The sequence below is a fragment of the Eschrichtius robustus genome, chromosome 3, assembly GCF_028021215.1.
Source record: "Eschrichtius robustus isolate mEscRob2 chromosome 3, mEscRob2.pri, whole genome shotgun sequence".
NCBI lineage: Eukaryota > Metazoa > Chordata > Mammalia > Artiodactyla > Eschrichtiidae > Eschrichtius > Eschrichtius robustus.
In genome coordinates, this window is record NC_090826.1 from 124122341 (window position 1) to 124143163 (window position 20823).

The 20823-nt window shown below is 42.6% G+C and overlaps 1 protein-coding gene across 1 annotated transcript in view; it reads right to left on the reverse strand.

Moving 5' to 3' along the window:
* Nucleotides 1-14281: 14281 nt before the first annotated feature.
* The window catches only part of FAM78B (family with sequence similarity 78 member B), a 92043-nt gene continuing 85501 nt past the window's right edge, over nucleotides 14282-20823 (reverse strand). Inside the window, exon 2 of the mRNA XM_068538349.1 lies at nucleotides 14282-15026. Coding sequence (XP_068394450.1) covers nucleotides 14504-15026 — 523 coding nt within the window. The 3' untranslated portion in view covers nucleotides 14282-14503. The remainder of the gene's footprint in view (nucleotides 15027-20823) is intronic.

Genomic DNA, 20823 nt, shown 5'->3' on the forward strand with positions numbered 1-20823 from the left:
GTGAAAAAGAAATACCACTTATAATTTCAGTTTGCCTCAACTGTCACTTACGTTCCCCAAACCTCATCTGTACATTTGAACTGTACAGATATCCCCCACTTTTTGTAAGTTTGTTCTATGAAACTTCATTTTTATGAAAGACCTACATTAGTACCTGTTTTTGCTGACGGAAAGAAATCTGAAGAAGATTTTTGCTTTGCAAGGTGAAAAGCGAAAGTTCGGTGTTTCTTTTGCAGGAGCCCTTATAGAGGCAGCAGGCATCTGGAGCAGTGACAGTGGCCCTGCGAAGCTCCTTCCCCAGGAATTACACTCAGCGTCTTAGCACCAAGCCGCCATGGCTTTGACTTGTGTCTGTAAGCATCTGTGCTTTGTCTCAATTTGTTTTGTGCATCCGTTAGCAAGATGTGTCCTGAGGTAATTGCTTCTTCGCTTTACACCACTTGGGTTAATGCAAGGTTTTATCGGATAGTGGGGGAGACCTGTATATATACATGCATTCACACTTGGTGTGTTCAGCCAGCACCAACGCATGGTTTATTTCTTAAAATAAATGAACTGGGAAAAAAGTGCAAATTGCCCTTTCCCAGAGAGTGTACCTCAGATCACACTTTCTAATGGAGAAGATGGGGAAATTCCTCGCCTAAAATGTGTCTACAAAGCTGTTTCCCATAGAATTGAGCATGTGTTGCTTGGCTGAGTTGGTGAAGGTTGGGGATGTCTTAGATTATAAATACATATGCTTAAAAATATACCCCCCTCACCTCATGACATGTATGATAGAGAGATATTTTTTTCCAAGAGTGGAAACCACTATTTACCACTCTCTATTTCAGTATCTGGGTCTCCTTTCTTGCTTTACCTCTTTTGAGTGGTGGTGGTGGTGTGTATGTGTGTGTGTGTGTGTGTGAGTGTGAGAGAGAGAAAGAGAGAGAGAGAAAAAGAATGAAAGACAGAGGAGAGAGAGAGAATATGAACTAGTGACTCTTAGCCCTCTTAAAACTGCTGATCCCACAGAATGGTCACATCTCTTATTTAAAATAGCCATGACAGATTTGAATAATAGGTGCAGTAGAGAGAACAGCTGGTACCTAGAGGACACCAGGCACTTACCAGTCAGGCACTGGCTTCCAAAGCAGAAAAGCAGGTCGGGGTGAGGCGGTCGGGAGAGGCAGGGGGCGGGGTTCTCATGGACTGGGTCCCCAGATCCTCCTACCTCCATCGGGTTTTCAGAATACAAGTACAGGTCAAGAGCTCCATCCCCACTATACTTCCCACTCTTGCCTAGCTGTGGTCTAATCATTTAAAAATGCAGCTCTGTGGGAGAGAAGGCAATATCCCAGAAGCCTTAACTGCCTTCGGGAGCTCAGACTCTTCCAAATATCTTGTTTTAGTCTGACCTTGGGTAGCAAGTGTTAAGCTAAAGGAAAATCATTTAGCAAAAGCAAAGCAGAAACTGATCAAAGGGTGCTCTAGGGAGGAGTGGAGGTGGGGAGAGGATGGAAGGGCAAGATTTGCCCTCTGTGTTTCTAGAATTTCTTCTTCCCCCAATTTCACAGCACTGAGTCACAGACTAAGATAGTGCATTATCAGGGAGAAGGATGAGGACCCCTTTCTGTTCCTTACTCAACGTCATCCAGCTTCTTTCTCATCTGAGACTTGCCTTCTGGACCAACAATGATTGCAGCGCTCTGCCTTAGTCTGCAAGTTTTCCTAGCTGGGCAGGACTCCTGCATCTGCCCTCAGTATGTCCCTGGGGCCTTCCCTGGGCTTTTTGGAAAACCAGGCACTGCATCTGTAAGGACCAAATTAAAAAGAAAAGAGACGTTGTTGTTGTTGTTGAATACATACTGTATTTAACATTTTTTTTTAATCCCAGAGAAGTGAAATGCAACATCTGTTTGAGTTTATGTAACATCCAAAGACTGACGACTCAGAATTTCCTAATTAAAGTCATTTTTAAGGCACTCTGCAGAGCCAGCTTTCATCTCTTCCTTCGTTGGGTTTTTCTCCAAACTGTAGCAGAATACCTGGGTTCTCTTTCTTCAAAGTGATACACACATGCTCATGCTTTTAACCTGCTCTTTGTCCGGATGACACCGAAAAACAGCACAATTCCAATTGGGAAACAGGAAAGGAAGGAAATACATGTGGGGAGATGTGTGAGGAGAGCACGGAGAGAACATCCAAGTCGATGAACTGATGTGGTAGGAGAAGAAAAGAGAAGGAGCAGAAGGGAAATGGAACAGGGTAGCATGGGCCAGATGGCTGGCGGCCGGTGAAAAATAGGCTACATTTCCCAGTGAGGTTTCAATTAATTTAGCTGGTTCCTTTTTTTTTTTTTTTTTTCATTTTTAAACATAGGGAAAGTATAGGAGAGGTGTCTCAAAATTATGGAAAGTGTATATAGGTTAAGTGTGCTTGCTTGTGCTCATGCACTGATGAAGGTTTGATTTTAGAGATAGGTATGATTTGAGGGGTTGTAAAACGTCCCCCTCTGATAAAAAATAATCTCCCCTACTGGCCCACTACTGTGCCTGAAATTCCCACCATGAGGGCCACTCCTTCAGATTAAGGCATTATCTGTAGCCCCTATTAAAACATAAATGTCACCTGGGAGGGCTAACACTCAACTCTTTAGCACCCACTGACTGAACTGTCTGTCACCTATCAGAGAGTAGGACCCTGAGAGATGGGACGTAGGGCAGGGACATTCTGACTAATTGGGAAACAAGGCTTGGTGATATGGGATACAGGAGAGGGACCAGCTGGGCAGCTGAGGGTGTGCTTGACATAGTAGTTGCCCCGGGAGGTTACTTGGGGGCAAGAGAGTAACCTTTGAGGGAGATGGGGTAGCAAAAACAACTCTTCCCACATCACAGGTTTCCCTAGGCTGTGTGTGTGTGTGTGTGTGTGTGTGTATGTGTGTGTGTGTGTGTGTGTGTGTGTGGTGTGTCTAACAGTTTGTAGATATTACAACATTCTGTGTATATATCCAATATAGAATTCACTTGGGTCTATTATGAATGTAGTATATCTCTATGATTTGTATATAGTGTGTGCACATGTGTACACACACACACACACATATTTACTCACACTCAGCACTGGAGATCGTGTAAGTGTGAAATGTGAGGTGTCTCTTCTTAGCCATCTGGGGTATGGATGGTCCAATTCTTGGGGAAAGGACTGGCGTGGGGCAATGTGACTCCTTTCTCTGTTATCAGCAGACCTGCGTTCAATTCAGGTGGCTCTGCAGAAATGGCCGAGGCTTGGGTTGTAAAGACTGGGCACGGGCCTTCCCATCTGGGTTGGGATTTGGAGAATAAATGTCTCCAGCTTTGGAGTTTGGGAGCCTGGGGGAAGGGCAAGTAGAGAAAGAATCTGGGAAAGGGTAGGTTTCTGCTCTGAGAAAAGCTGGAAGTTGTCTGAGAGCAGCCCCCAGGCTGGGTGCAGGTACCAGCCTCTATGTACAACTGGAGGGACCTGCCAGCTCTCCAGGGATCTGCTCAGGTTGGTTGACCTGATGGGAAAGTTCAGTGGGAAGGGTCAGAGATGGGGAAGGTTCAGGGCTGGAGGAATGGGAAGAGAACTCATCATTCCTCAATGGCCTTTTCCTATTCTTGGTGCTGAAGAAAGCTTGGGAAATAAAGGATGAAGGATGTGGGTGGTGGGAAGAAGCAAAGGAGAGAAGACACTAGAAGTGCTTCTCAACTCTAGTCTCACGTTAGAATCCTCTGCATAACCTTTTAAAAATATCAGGGCCAGGCTACCCCCAGAGATTCTGCTGGAATGAGCTGGGGAGGGGACCAGAACTGGGTTTTCTGTAAGCTCCTCAGGTGTCTCTAATGTGCATGTGGCATTAGTTAAGAAGACAGTACCAGAGCAATTGAGAAGTCTAGTTCTGAGATGGTCAGGCTGGAGCTGAGTGGCTAGTCCCCGTCATGCACATGAAGAAGGAGAAGGGGAGGACTGATCCAAGGGGGTAGGGGTAGGGGCTTCTGAGAGCTTCTATTTGGACAGTCAAGCCTCTGCTGATGTGTGTGGCTTTACAGCCTCACTAGCTGGTGGTTTCTAACCCCACTTCTGGTTAAAATCTGCTTGAGGTGGAGGTGTTTGGGCAGAGGGAGAGAATTTCCCCCCCTGTTTTCTGTCATTTAAAAGAGGAATAATTCACTGTGCCCCTTGGGGCCAAGAAGACAAATTCTGGGACTGGGTGCTTCAAAGATGGGAGTAGATTTTCTGCTGTATAATAAATACATATTTCATAAATAAATAAATCAATAAGCAAGGCAATAAATAAAATAATGCACACAGTTTTTGCCTTCTTAGGGTGGTTCTCCCCTCACCCCCCTGATCCTAGTGACATACACTTTGCCCTTGGTTACCCGAAGGTACCCAGCCTGGCCATGTAGGGGAAATAAGACTGCTTTGGCCCTGGCTCTCCAAGGATCAGAGAAATCTACAGAGAGTATTAACACTGGTCACCCATGTGGAGAAGGGAGAAAGAGGGGAGATACGTACTCCCTCTGTTTTTCACCCAAAAGTGTAGGGAGGGCAGGCAGGTTTGGGAACCAACGCTGGAACATTTTAGGTATCTGAAGTCCAAGCTGACCAGTGCTTCATCCCAGCTTCACTTAGAGGGATGGGCATGGACTTGAGATCTGGATGGACCCACTCTTTCCACACAAAAAGATACAGCAGGCACAACTCTCACTTTAACACAGCTCCCCAGGAGCCAACCAGCCAGCCAGTTAGCCCATGGAGACTGCTGCATGGCGCGTGGTGGGGTGGGAGGGGGTACAGGTCATGGGATGAGGGGATGGGAGGATGGCGAGGAGACAGGTAGGATGGCACCCATTTTAATGGGAAATCAGCTGTCCAGGGCTTCAGCTTCTGGAGCCACCAGCCATCGCTCATTTCGTCCTCTTTAGTCTCTGCCATGTGGTTCTGCTCCTGGGTGTGCCTTGTCCTACTAGGTGACCTGTATGTGGACATGGAGACATGTAAATAAAATGGGCATTAAGACAGTGACCAAAGAATGCCATTCCTTAAAAGAAGATGTTCATAATCTGGGCTCCATAAATAGATTGCAAGGCGACAACGACCCTGAGATTTTTATGCAAAATTATCGGTACTTATTTACATATGCATTGCTCTGTCAAGATGGTCAATAGCATTTATGTGGTTCTTTAAAAATGATTAAAAACTAAAATAATATTAAGGGATTCTAGATCGTTTATAGAGGTAACCCATCAGCAAGGCACAAAAGGATCTACAGAAATGGGTGGGAATTCCAGACCCTCCATGGCCTTGGTTCTCAGCATCCAAAGGCACAGGTAATTTGCAAGAATCGCTGATTCACCAGAACCCTATGGCTCACCCAGTATACCTGTGCATGGCCACATATTCCAACTGTGCTAAAACTTTTTGAATATGCCTGTATTATTCAACTTGAAGTTGTCAATCAGTTTTTCTTTAAAAAAAGAAAAAAATTTGCCACTATTTTTTGGGGTACTTGTATATATTGCTTCATGTAATAGTGGTGGTCCTAAAGAAGAAGTGGTGAACTGAATTTTTAAAATAAAAAGGGTATTTTTGAACGTATGAAAGGAGTTGCTCTGAGGTAAATCCAAGCATTGGGCATCTTCCTCTTTCTTCCCTGATCATTTCTGTATGCTTTGTATCGTTGGATTATTGACATGCTGGGTTTGCTTACAGGGATGTACTGCTATATGGCATAACTAGTTTTTATGATTCTAAATGAACACTGTTGCATTTTCAAATTTTATGCATGGTTTCAGTTTCAGAAAGAAACCAAATTCCAAGTTCTTGTAGAGATGGTCAAATAAACTTGTTCCAATTGTTTGAAGTTTGCAGACAACCCCATTATACATGCAAATGGGGACTTAGTAGCCTAGAAGCCATTCTGGAAACTGTCCCTCCCTACACCTTGTGCTCTGGAATAGCTACCATGCTGTAGTGTCAATGAATGCCAGTTCCTCTTCCTGCAGTGAGCGATTGGTCAGAGGCACTGATCATGCTAGGCTCTGCCAGCCCTTGATGTCGCGCATGGCACAGAGTGAAATACATGGTGGGTGATGGGGGAGAGTAAAGTACCAAGTGGGTACAGGTGTGCAGAGGCTTTGAGACAACCTCGGAGTCTCTCTGTTGCTGATGGACCACACTGCCTGTGTGCAGAAGTCATATCATCATGATGACTGCTTTACATGACTATTATATTCATTATCATATTATTCATATTATATTAATTATACAATAAAGATGCCTTTGGGTTAGCATAATTTTTGTACAAAAAATATTTTAACTGCATGGTCGAGTTCTGTCTACCAGTTTTCCCCAAGGCAAGGCACAAGAAGGTCAGAGCTCTATGTCAGTGTGCTCCCACAAGCCTAAAACCTTTAAAGGGGTGACTGTGGCACTGAGGACAGGTCTTCTTCCCATTTCACAGATGGAAAAGTGCAGGTGATCTGCATGAGAGGACCTGCATAATAAAGTCAATTCAAAAATCAGGCCTCAGGGGTCTCAGATTTCCTGGTCCACTAGACCCTCCTGAGCATTTGAAATAGGCTTGGGAGATGCTTCCTTCTTTACTGAAGAGGAAAAGACATTGTTTTAGCTGCAGAAAGTTTGGAATCCAGGTGAATTTAGAGTTGCTTATTCTCTCATAAGAAATGCCACATTTCCTTTCTGATAAACATGCCCAAAGAAGGAATTTCTCTTTTTTGATTTTGTGAGTGGCTCTTAGGAACAGGTATTTTCTTGCTGTTTCAGAATACCCATGAAATTCTCCAGGTGAGATAGTAGATGAGTCTTTAGTCCCTGATGTGTGTGTGTGTGTGTGTGTGTGTGTGTGTATATACGCACGCATGCATGTGTACTGTGCGTGAAGAGGTAAGTGAGGTAGCGCCTCAGTCCCTGTTCATCTGATATGCATACGCAGAGTCCTTCTTTCTTTCCTAATTAATTAGAAGTAATAGCTTTCTGTAGTTTCTGGTACGTGAGGGAATGAAGTGGGAAATAATCTAATTGGCTGTCTTGCTTTCAAAGCCCAGTTTAATGAAATAGTTCTTAGCCTGAAGTGCATGTATTATCTTTCCTGTTATTTTTCCAATTAACATTTCATTGGATCACGTCTGTGTGGAATATTCTAATTGGTTTGAAGGGTGGGGGTGACAGGACGAGAGCAGATGGAGAGAGAACCAGCTGTTCCCTTCATCATCGGAGCCGTGTATGTACTGATGTGGCTGTAGGTTTTCCCCAGTGTGTTTCTTTGGAAGCGCTCAAAGAGCTCAAAGAGCTTGACAGAGTGCTGCCTTCTCACCTTAGCCATCCTCACTGAGCTCTTGGGCCAGACAGGCAGACTAAGGGAGCACTTGCCAAGATTCTGGGCTTCCTTTTGTGATGTGTGACTCCAAAGGGGAAAATGAATGGCTTCCAAAGTTTCCTGTGGGCACTGTCTACCTGCAGACTCTGTTTAGCCTGGAACATAGGAGACACCCCCTACAAATACTTGTAAGAGTGAGTGTCCAGAGGGGTCTCACAACACCCTCCCATATCTGCTCTTCTTGTGAAGAGAACAATGCATAGAAGATGGCACGAAGCAGGGCTGGGGCTGGGGCTGGGGTGAGGCAAGCCAGGTGCCGAGGGCACACACTGAAGGGGGCTCCCTCTCAGCAGATACAGAATCACAGCTCGCAAACAGGAGTTGGCACCTTCTTAGATTTTCCAGCCCAGGCACCTTGGTTGGTTCACGATAGTCCCGGGTCTGGCCTGAAGCAAAGCATTCTGTCCTCCCTCCTGTCTCCTCCCTGCTCCTAGTGATGCTGGGTCTCAGCCAGACTGAGATCAGCCCCAAACTCAGCCATCTCTCCATTCAAATGCTTCACGTGCACTATCAGAGCCCCTCACGATCTCCAGGGAGGTTTGACTGCAGCTGGGCTGCTGCTCTGTGTCTTGGCCTTCTCCCCTCACTGCTGTAATTCGAATGTCTATAGTCCCTTCTCCCGGGCATTTCTGACCCAGCATTCAGCTGTTTTAAGGGTCAGGCCACGTTTTCTGGGTTACTGAAGGACAAATAGGAGCCCGGAGGCAGAGAAGAGCCTCCTTTGCAAGGCCACACGTGGCCTGCTACCCAAAGACCTGTTTTCACATTTGTCTTGGTGAGAAGAGATAGTAGGCTCTCTTCAGGACCACTCTCCAGCTGGGCAAAATTACCTTTCTCCCCAGAAAGTCTGTGGTGGGGCCCACCTGGCAGTGAGGCACAGATTGGGGTTTGGGGCAGGGAGCCTTGGGAAGTAGCCCTGAAGCAGGCTATGTGGCTGGTCCAGATGGGGCCATGTGGAATAGGGCTATAGCAGGCAAGGCCGGCAGAGAGAGGGGCCATGGCCAAATATGCCTCCACGGTGGTGAGACAGCTTGGGGGTGGAGGCAGCGTTGGAAGAAGTATTTCCTCCTTTTATGTGCACCCACGTGACCAAATCTGTAATGTTACCTACAAACTGTGGCATCCCAGCCAAGATTTGGGGCATCAAAAACCGTCTAGGGACAGACAGGCCAGTGGAGACCCACATAAAATTATATATATATATATAATGCTAATAATTTTTCCCTCTGTATCTCTTGCCTGAGCCAGTGACAGGAAAAACATAGCTGTCCCTGGCTGGCTTCTCCAGGAGGCTTAAACTAGGCAAATTGTGCTGGGATTTCAAGTCCAGCCCAGATCTGATCAACCTCTTTTCATTTCCAAAAGGCAAGGAACTCTTGGAATTCCAGCTATAAATTCTGCTCAGAGCTGCTTTCTACAGGGCTATGCAGTGGTCTCCTTTCTTTTCTTGACTGCCAGGGTCCAGTTCTCTCCATCAAGGTGTCTGGGGGCAGGGGGAGCTCAAAAACCCCACCTTCTCCCAAGGCCATGCCTCCCTTGGCAGGAACAGTGGGTTTCCCTGAGATGGTCTTGGGCTTCCAATTCGATGGCACCTGAGGACCTGCAACTAACCCTGGGCCCCATGATTCTCCTGAAGTGACAAAACCTTACATCAGGCAGCACTTTAGACATTTTGGAGTGTTTCCAGACATCATCCTGCTGTGTCTTCCTGACTATGATGTTGGCTGGGCTGTATTAGTGGCTCCGTTAACAAAGGAGAAAACTGAGGCTGAGATGAATTACGTGATTTGCTAAAGGTCTAGTTCATCAGCTGAGTTTAGAAAATTCAAGTCATGCTGAGGTCTTGGGCTCTGGCCTCCTGTCTGAGAGTACTCTTCCAAGGTGGAAGAGGAGAGAAATCACCTGAGAGCACAGACCCTGAGACAGCTGAACCCAGACTCTTCAGGACAGCTTATTCTGTCTGGACAAAGTGCACCCAGAGATCAATTAGGGTGACCCTGCAAAGACTCCCTCTGCTAGTCAGTCAGCCCTGCCTGAGGAATAGCAGTGGCTGGACAGGCAGAGAAGGATGCCTGCATTTAACTAGGGAGACAATGCTCTGTGAGAACGGAGTAAAAGTGTGGTGCCAGAAGACTGAAATTCAAATCTTAAGAGCACCACTGATATTAGTGTGACCTTGGACAGGTCACTTGACTTTCAAATCCCTCGTCAGTAAAGTGGGGATATAAAGCAGACCTTATAAGATTGTTGAGAATCAAATGACAAAATTTTTGTGTCTGTGCTATGCAAACTGCAACATACTAATCAAATGGGAGTTATTGTTATTAATAACAATAAGAAGAGAAAGATTAGACCAATACTAAGATTTTTTATCTTGAATAGAGATGTTTTTTACTCCACACAAAGGAAGGTAAAAACCCTTTGTAAACTGTAAAGCACTGCAGACCTCAAAAGAATTATTAGGAGGACTGAGGTTAGTCAGTGATGGGATCCATCACGGGAGGGGGCGTGGCTGACCAAGGTGAGCGACAGCACTCCGTCTCCCTAGAGGCATTCCTATAAGAGTGTTTAAGGATGGCCAAACAACCTTGGCTGTCCTCTGGCCACTGAGCTGGCAACTCTTCTGAAGGCCTTCCATAGGCAGATGTCCTACCAGGGAAACTGGAACCAGATGTACTCAAGATCTCAGAACAAATTAGTGACAATAAGACTCTGGGGTAAAAATATCTCTGGGCACCGAGCTTGCTCACTCCACTCCCTTTCTATCTAAGGATCTTTTAGGCTTAATTATAGAGTTCAGGCGTTCATTGGGGTTTTAATTAATTTTCTTTTCAGCTTGAAGCACGTGTGAGTGTAGCGGGTCTGTGTGTGTGTGTGTGTGTGTTTACATCTTTCTTTGCAACTCAGTTGGGAGCTGGCTCTGGCAATGTTTAATTGTGCCCTCAGTTCTAGCAAGAACGTTCAAGGTGCCAACTGGAGCTTGGAAAGCCATTGTTTCCAATGCCTCTGCCCCACATGCTGCTCCTGTCGCACTGAGGGATGGCGGGTGGCAGGGCCTTGCTCAGCTGGGACCTCAGCTGTGGGATGCATGCTTTCCTCCTCCTTTTGTGCTCATGGTGTTTCAGGGATTCTCAGACCAGGAGAGCAGATTTCCTACTCCACTAATTACCAGTACTGTGTTAAGAGATGCCGAGTGACAGCCAGCTCACCCACACTGCAGCCCCCGACAGGCTTTTTTCTGGGCAAATCTCCCTGGGGATTACACAGTTTTCTGCATAAGAAAACAGTGTTACTTCTCTTATTTTAATATGTCCACTTAGTAGACTGGTAGGGACTACATGACTGTGTGGGTGAAAGTGACTTGCTTTCTCCTTTCCTTCGTTCTCTTTTGTGCTCTCTAGGCAGGGAACAACGCGGGAGGCACCACAGTATAGTGTAATAGCATGGGATTTGGAGCCAAGTGGCTCAGTTTGAATCCTAACTCATGACATTTGCTATTTGTGTGCCTATGGATAAGTCACTTAACCCCTTTGGATCTCAATTTATTGTCTGTAAAAAGGGGATAATAATAGCAATATCAACAACAATATTACACTCATAAGACTGTCTGGGGATGAGAAAATGCATGTGGAAGCCTTTTGTAAAATACTCCATAAATTGTAGTTCTTTTATTTTACTGCTCAGAACTACTGCTGAGAACATGATTTTGACCTGTGAGATATTCCTAGCACCAGGCAAGAGGGAGTTGCAAAAAGGCCCATGGAAGGGGAGGCAGAGAAGGAACTCGCCTCTAACCTTCCCAGGTGTTGTGGACCAAAGCAATGAACTGGGAATGTAGGATGCTGCAAAGGGCCCAGATTAAGATTTCAATCTCAGAACAGCTTGCATAGATAAAAGGAAACCAGGAACATTCATTTTTTTGAACATACTTGTGACAAGGATTTCCCCCTATTCTTTAAAGGGTGGATTCAATTGTCTCTAGTGCTAAAAGGGTGAATGGCTCAAGGATGGTGACAATGCTTTGGCTGGAGACAAGGGGAAAACTGTGGGTCTTAGGTAAGTGTGACCATGCTATGATATGAGATATGGGAGACCCAGGGTCTTCTCTTGGCTCTGCTGCTAATTATGACCCCTTGAATGATGTGACCCTGAATAGATGAGCTAATATAGCTCGACCTAAATTTCCTTGAGATCATGGAATAAAAAAATCTCAAAGGTGACTAAAGAATCTATGACCTAATGAAATGCTCTTTTCCACACAGGAATTAAAAACTCTTGTGCCAACTGTTGTGTGTATATGTATTTGGAATCCAAATATAGTACTAAGACCACCCAACTAAAACCTAATCAAGGCACCACAGGAGCCCCTTTAAGCTGATGGTATCTGGCATCAGACCCAGGGACTGTCAGGGGAAGAAAGGCCGCATGGGAGGATAGAGGTGACCCCAACCGAGATTTCAAGGTGAATTCTCTCTTGTTGGAGAGTTTCATTTGGCAATATCCCGATTAGCTGAAAGGTAATGATCTAAGGATGACAGAAAGAAAAGGGATCACTTCCTTGTAAAGCAACTATAACTTTAAAATAATAGGCTGCAGGGCAATAGAGCATTCTGCCAGGCTGATTTCGGAATTGAGAGACCCAACTATGGAGTTCACAACAGTATCACTGACAATAATCAAAATGTATATTTGCACAGTGCCTTTAACTTTCATAAGCACTTTCCCATCTACTTTTCTCATTTTTGTTGTTACATAATTTTCCAGAAAACTTGTGGGAGGTCATTTCTTTTAAAACTCTGAAAAGTGTGAGTTTTCAGTAGGAACAAGTCTAGCTAAGTATGTAGCACCTTGCTTTATAAATACAATAAAAGTTATGCTATAAACATAATTGTGTAAGTAATATCTTATTTTAATGGGCAGAAATCTTGTGTAGTATTTTGCAATGTAAAAAATCCTTCCTCATTAACCTTCTCTTTGTTACAATTTTAGATTTTTAAATATCAGTTTTTCTTAAAGCAGGGCCAACAGGGATTGGATTTCAGGATAAGTATCCACACTCCAGAATTCCATAAGGGTAGCATCTAATTCAATCACAGGGAGAGAGTCCTGTTTCTGACATCAGCATGGAAATTAAGCAGTTTTATATTTAAACCATGGAGCTCTCTGGGACTACCTCTCCCATAAAATAAGGAGGCATAACATGGGAAGGGACAGAGGAATCCAAATGTAATAGCTGAATTATTTCTAAATGGAATGTCTCCAGGTCTTCTGTGAGTCACCGATGTGTCATTAATGTGGTGTTATAAATAGCTCAGCTTGCCATCAATAACTGATCTCTAAGAGAGTAGCTGTTGGTTGGAGTGTGAGATTAACACTGCATAATTTGGAGTGGATCTGTTAACCCTCTCATGTAAATAAGCACCATCTCCTGGGACCTGAAGTGACCTGAAATAAATTAGACTGAATTGCATTTTTAATAAAAGTAATAAACAAGTCCTCCTGTTTTTTCTTCTCCATTTTCAAACTCTGATAAAAGACAGGTCACTGGAGCCAACCGTGGGATTGTAATAATTGTGTTGAATCGTAACTCTCTCATCTCTGAAATTAGGCTGGCAGTATCCACCCATAAAATCCACGATGATATTACGAGAGTTTTATAATTATTTTGCATGGGGGGGGGGCTTGAACAAGGATCTATCTATCATCTAGCTATCTATCTATCGATCATCTATCAATCAATCAAAATTAGCACTATGGAGAATAAAAGGAAAAGTTCTTTTTGTAGTGATTTAAAAGCTCTTTCTGTGGTGATCCATATGGTAAAGACTGGATACTTTTAAAAGTTTATATTGGCCTGACTAAAGATCTCAGCAATACAGGTTTGCTTACTGTGAGTAACTCAGATTTTCATTAAGAGTCTGAAGTTAAGACTTATGAAGCACTTTCTCACAAATGCTCAAGCAGTTAGCGTTGAGCTTCTGTGAAACTGAGCTAAAATAAACATACATAGGTACACAGTATAGGTACTGGGTATGCATAAAGGCTATAAGCACACATGCAGGTACAGCTGGCAAATCTGCTAGTAATTATGCTGTATATATCCTGGCACGTGTGCTTGCATGTGTGAATGTGTAACAGTAAAAATACTATTCTTACTTGTAGAAATGTTCTTGAAACTCTACATGGGTTCATGGCTTACAAACAATTATCTTTTTGTAAATTTAGGGCTGGTAATGGGAACAGAATAAGCAGCTGTAAACAAAATCACATTTCAGGTTTCACTAAAAACATGGTGAAGGCCCCAAATATCACAGTTATTGCAGAATACAGAAACTATCTATCCAAATACTGTGATTGAGGATGCTTTAAGTAAGCAGTTTTTGGAAGAAGGTGGGTAGATGGAACCATTGAGAGTCACCATCAATTAGAACTACGGTCAGCAACTTGGACAGTTCCTAGGAGGCTCTCCCTCAGAATGGAACCAATATCATGTCTCCAGTTTTCTCAGCGTTTCTTTCATTCCAGTGAGTGTGTTGACGATCTGATGATTAACTAAGACATGCACAGGCATTATTTTGCAATAACAAATTATTCCCTCCTCCTTCCATTGCCCATTCTCTTCACCACCTGACTTTCCTTCCACCCCTTTCCCCAGCACCTTCCAGTTGGGCAGTGGAACTGTATGTCTTACAAACACCTGGTGTGGATGTTTTCACTCCCACTTCTAATTGGTTGGGAAGCAGCATTTGCCACAGGCACTGTTTAATTTTGTTTCCATCCCCTGCATCTCACAGGAAAGAAATGGTCAATAGTTCAAAGAATCATCCTGGTCAGCTCCAAAATATGGCTACTTGCATGGTAATCACAGCAAGTCTGTCAAATCAGTGATTTCTTTATTCCTAAAAGGAAGGGATTTTTCCTAAGGATTATGGTTCTACCACCCAAGGAGCAGCTCTACTCTTCACAAGTGGCTGCAAAGGCTGGCAAACCATGAGGTCTGCTTTGGCTCAGAAACTCAGTTTGGCTCCTGCCACCCCTGGCAACCTCACTGTGTGTCTCAGTGGCGTGTGCTCCACACACAGTCAGGCCAGTCTGCTTCTACTTAGGAGGGATCACAACCAGAGGTGGCCCCCGCTTGGGCCTCCACATGAGGACCTGGGCATCGTTGGCATTGGGTTTCACTAGTGCGTTGGGGGGGATAGGTTCCATCCGGCTCAGGATCCGGGGCTGCTCCTGCTGAGTCCTGCCCACCAGCCGGGCCCGTTGCCCCAAGAGCTGAAGAGGGTCCACCTCAATGTCCACCCTCATCCTCCACTTGATAGTCTGCAGAATGATCTTCTCTTTCGTGGTGGTGTTCATGGCCACCAGCCAGGTAGTGAAACTTTGGTCCCTCTTGATCCTCGTGAGCAGTGGCACATTGCTGTCACTCACTGGCACTGCCCATGTCACACTGGGGTAGAAATTGTCATTCATGCTGACGGAGAACCTGGAGATCTTGTTGGTGGGGCCAACCAGGGTCACAGTTTCTGTGGTGTTCCCGTACCAAGGGTAGCTCACCCCATCTGAGTCACTGATGGCTTTTACTCTCCCTTCCCTCAAGTCAGGCAGTTCCCAGCTTGACCTGGCAAAGCAGAAGAGATGCACAAGAAAAGAAGAGGCTGAATGAATTTTTCAAAAGCTGGAGAGATGCCCACCACTTACTATCACAGTCAACTTGGGCAAAATGGGAAGTTCAGAGGGGAATTCAGGTCAAAAAGTTCTATGCTGTGCTGTTTTGGGATTAAATGAGAACAAATCAAAACAAAACAAAAATAAAAAAGCAATACCAGAACAAGTTAAATTAAGCCATAGCTGGTCCAACTGGAAGCAAAAATCTCAAAGAAGCATTTATGAGACCCACAAAGAGGCATCAATTAGCTGGAATGGTGCAATTGTAATGAACTACCTAGAGGCATTCAATTGCAAAAACCACTTTGTCAGGAAGTATGTGCATCTCTAAGGTTTGTTAAGAAAAGGTGGTGGTTGAAATCTGACATACTTGGAAGGAAGTATCAGGTGGAAAGGAGGGCAAAGGGAGGTAAGGTTAAAGGTTATACTGATTTCCTAGGAAATCAAAGTAGTAGAATTTCTACTCAACAAAGAAAGTTGTTTAAATTCTAGTCATTGGCCAATCCAGCATTTAGAAAACACACGTAGAAACTGATAACACAGGAGATAATGGTCACCTTTAGGAAAGCACCTCAATGTGCACGTTGTGCCGTAGGCTGGCATACATAGTCTCTACTATGCTGTTCTCCCATCAACTTTAAGTCCAGCCTGGAAGTCTAATTGCTTAGTTTAGCAAACTTGCCATTCTGGGTACTTTGTTACTCCTGGCTGCTCCCAACCTTGAACAGAGGGAAGGAGGAGGATATGTGCCCTACTCTTAGCCCATGTTTCTCCCCCAGTGCTATGGACTACTCATCATCATCATCACAGCTGATACTTACTGAATGCTTGCACTATTCCGACCACCGTGCTGAGTACTTTAATTACGTCATCTCAGTTAATGCTCAAAATATCCCACAAAATAAATACATTTTTATTTCCATTTACACATGAGAGGGTGGAGGCTTAAAGATGTTAAGGTACATGCCAAGGGTTCTACAGATTGTAAGACGTGGAGCTTGGAGTTGTCTGACTCCAAAGTCTATGTTTTTGACCACCGTGCTACACTGGTTTCTGAAGTGTCCTTACATGATGCTGGAGGAAGCCAGAGTGGAGGGCTTTCAGGCTATCCAGTGGGCTAGCAGTTCCCAGAGCTGCCATGGGAAGGTGGACTGGGTCCTCCTAGGGGCAGACGTTTAGTCAGCAGAACCTGGCTATGCATCCTCCATAAATCCTTTCCTGGGACCAAGAATGACTCTCAGCAATGTTGCATGAGAAATTAATAATTAAGGAAAGAAATGAGACTGCTCCTCTCATCAGCTAAGAGGTGGAAGTCTTGTTCGAAATGAAGTTCTTCTCTTAGGAGGTGACAGAAGATCCTACGACTTTATTTTTTTTCTTTTTAAATATTTTTATTGAAATATAGTTGAACAAAATATGTTACATGTGTGTAATATAATGACTCACAATTTTTAAAGCTTATTATACTCCATTTAGTTACTATAAAATATTGGCCATATTCCCTGTGTTGTACAATATATCCTTCTGGCTTATTTTCTTTTATTTATTTATTTATTTATTTATTTATTTATTTATTTATTTATTTTTTAACATCTTTATTGGAGTATAATTGCTTGACAATGGCGTGTTAGTTTCTGCTTTATAACAAAGTGAATCAGCTCTACATATACATATATCCCCATACCTCCTCCATCTTGCGTCTCCCTCCCACCCTCCTCATCCCACACTTCTAGGTGGTCACAAAGCACTGAGCTGACCTCCCTGTGCTATGAGGTTGCTTTCCACTAGCTTTCTATTTTACATTTGGTAGTGTATATATGTCCATGCCACTCTCTCACTTCGTCCCAGCTTACCCTTCCCCCTCTCCGTGTCCTCAAGTCCATTCTCTACGTCTGGGTCTTTATTCCTGTCCTGCCGCTAGATTCACTGGGACAGTTTTTTTTAGATTCCATATATATGCGTTAGCATATGGTATTTGTTTTTCTCTTTCTGACTTACTTCACTCTGTATGACAGACTCTAGGTCCATCCACCTCACTACAAATAACTAAATTTCGTTTCTTTTTATGGCTGAGTAATATTCCATTGTATATATGTGCCACATCTTCTTTATCCACTCATCTATCGATGGGCATTTAGCTTGCTTCAATGTCCTGGCTATTGTAACTAGCACTGCAATGAACATTGGGGTACATGTCTCTTTTTGAATTATGGTTTTCTCAGGGTATATGCCCAGTAGTGGGATTGCTAGGTCGTATGGTAGTTCTATTTTTAGTTTTTTAAGTAACCTCCATACTGTTCTCCATAGTGGCTGTATCAATTTACATTCCCACCAACAGTGCAAGAGGGTTCCCTTTTCTCCACACCCTCTCCAGCATTTATTGTTTGTAGATTTTTTGATAATGGCCATTCTGACTGGTGTGAGGTGATACCTCGTAGTTTTGATTTGCATTTCTCTAATGATTAGTGATGTTGAGCATCCTTTCATGTGTTTGTTGGCAATCTGTATATCTTCTCTGGAGAAATGTCTATTTAGGTCTTCTGCCCATTTTTGGATTGGGTTGTTTTTTTTTTGATATTGAGCTGCATTAGCTGCTTGTAAATTTTGGAGATTAATCCCTTGTCAGTTGCTTCATTTGCAAATATTTTCTCTCTTTCTGAGGGTCTTTTCATCTTGTTTATGGTTTCCTTTGCTGTGCAAAAGCTTTTAAGTTTCATTAGGTCCCATTTGTTGAATTTTGTTTTTATTTCCATTTCTCTAGGAGGTGGGTCAAAAAGGATCTTGCAGTGATTTATGTCATAGAGTGTTCTGCCTATGTTTTCCTCTAAGAGTTTTATAATGTCTGGTCTTACCTTTAAATCTTTAATCCATTTTGAGTTTATTTTTGTGTATGGTGTTGGAAGTGTTCTAATTTAATTCTTTTACATGTAGCTGTCCAGTTTTCCAGGTACAACTTATTGAAGAGGCTGTCTTTCCTCCATTGAATATTCTTGCCTCCATTATGAAAATAAGGTGACCATATGTGCGTGCGTTTATCTCTGGGATTCCTATCCTGTTCAATTAATCTATATTTCTGTTTTTGTGCCAGTACCATACTGTCTTGATTACTGTAGCTTTGAAGTATAGTCTGAAGTCAGGGAGCCTGATTCCTCCAGCTCTGTCTTTCTTTCTCAAGATTGCTTTCGCTATTCGGGGCCTTTTGTGTTTCCATACAAATTGTAAACTTTTTGTTCTAGTTCGGTGAAAAATGCCCTTGGTAGTTTGATAGGGATTGCATTGAATCTGTAGATTGCTTTGGGTTGTATAGTCATTTTAACAATGTTGATTCTTCCAATCCAAGAATATGATATATCTCTCTATCTGTTGGTATCATCTTTAATTTCTCTCATCAGTATCTTATAGTTTTCTGCATACAGGTCTTTTGTCTCCTTAGGTAAGTTTATTCCTAGGTATTTTATTCTTTTTGTTGCAATGGTAAATGGGAGTGTTTCCTTAATTTCTCTTTCAGATTTTTCATCATTACTGTATAGGAATGCAAGAGATTTCTGTGCATTAATTTTATATCCTGCTACTCTACCAAATTCATTGATTAGCTCTAGTAGCTTTCTGGTAGCATCTTTAGGATTCTCTGTGTATAGTATCATGTCGTCTGCAAACAGTGACAGCTTTACATCTTCATTTCTGATTTGGATTCCTTTTATTTCTTTTTCTTCTCTGATTGCTGTGGCTAAAACTTCCACAACGTTGTTGAATAATAGTGGTGAGAGTGGACACCCTTGTCTTTTCCCTGATCTTAGAGGAAATGGTTTCAGTTTTTCACCATTGAGAACGATGTTGGCTGTGGGTTTGTCATATATGGCCTTTATTATGTTGAGGTAGGTTCCCTCTATGCCCACTTTCTGGAGAGTTTTTATCATAAATGGGTGTTGAATTTTGTTGAAAGCTTTTTCTGCATATGTTGAGATTATCATATGGTTTTTATCCTTCTATTTGTTAATACGGTGTATTACATTGATTGATTTGCATATATTGAAGAATCCTTGCATTCCTGAGATATACCCCACTTGATCATGGTGTATGATCCTTTTAATGTGCTGTTGGATTCTGTTTGCTAGGATTTTGTTGAGGATTTTTGCATCTATGTTCGTCAGTGATATTGGCCTGTAGTTTTCTTTTTTGTGACATCTTTGTCTGGTTTTGGTATCAGGGTGATGGTGGTCTCGTAGAATGAGTTTGGGAGTGTTCCTCCCTCTGCTATACTTTGGAAGAGTTTGAGAAGGATGGGTGTTAGCTCTCCTCTAAATGTTTGATAGAATTCACCTGTGAAGCCATCTGGTCCTGGGCTTTTGTTTGTTGGAAGATTTTTAATCACAGTTTCAATTTCAGTGCTTGTGATTGGTCTGTTTATATTTTCTGTTTCTTCCTGGTTCAGACTTGGAAGGTTGTACTTTTCTAAGAATTTGTCCATTTCTTCCAGGTTGTCCATTTTATTGGCATATAGTTTTTTGTAGTAATCTCTCATGATCCTTTGTATTTCTGCAGTGTCAGTTGTTACTTCTCCTTTTTCATTTCTAATTCTATTGTTTTGAGTCTTCTCCCTTTTTTTCTTGATGAGTCTGGCTAATGGTTTATCAATTTTGTTTATCTTCTCAAAGAACCAGCTTTTAGTTTTATTGATCTTTGCTACTGTTTCCTTCATTTCCTTTTCATTTATTTCTGATCTGAGCTTTATGATTTCTTTCCTTCTGCTAACTTTGGGTTTTTTTAATTCTTCTTTCTCTAATTGCTTTAGGTTGTTTATTTGAAATGTTTCTTGTTTCTTGAGGTAGGATTGTATTGCTATAAACTTCCCTCTTAGAAAGGCTTTTGCTGCATCCCATAGGTTTTGGGTTGTCATGTTTTGTTATTTGTTTCTAAGTAATTTCTGATTTCCTCTTTGATTTCTTCAGTGATCTCTTGGTTATTTAGTAGTGTATTGTTTAGCCTCCATGTGTGTGTATTTTTTACAGATTTTTTCCTGTAATTGATATCTAGTCTCATAGCGTTGTGGTTGGAAAAGATACTTGATACAATTTCAATTTTCTTAAATTTACCAAGGCTTGATTTGTGACCCAAGATATGATCTATCTTGGAGAATGTTCCATGAGTGCTTGAGAAGAAAGTGTATTTTGTTGTTTTTGGATCATATGTCCTATAAATATCAATTAAGTCCATCCTGTTTAATGTATCTTTTAAAGCTTGTGTTTCCTTATTTATTTTCATTTTGGATGATCTGTCCATTGGTGAAAGTGGGGTGTTAAAATCCCCTACTATGATTGTGTTACTGTCGATTTCCCTTTTTGTGGCAGTTAGCATTTGCCTATGTATTGAGGTGCTCCTATTTTGGGTGTCTAAATATTTACAATTGTTACATCTTTTTCTTGGATTGATCCCTTGATCATTATGTAGTGTCCTTCTTTGTCTCTTTAATAGTATTTATTTTAAAGTCTATTTTGTCTGATATGAGAATTGCTATGCCAACTTTCTTTTGATTTCCATTTGCATGGAATATCTTTTTCCATCCCCTCACTTTCAGTCTGTATGTGTCCCTAGGTCTGAAGTGGGTCTCTTGTAGACAGCATATATATGGGTCTTGTTTTTGTATCCATTCAGCCAGTGTATGTCTTTTGGTTGGAGCATTTAATCCATTTACATTTAAGGTAGTTATCGATATGTATGTTCCTATTACCATTTTGTTGTTTTGGGTTTGT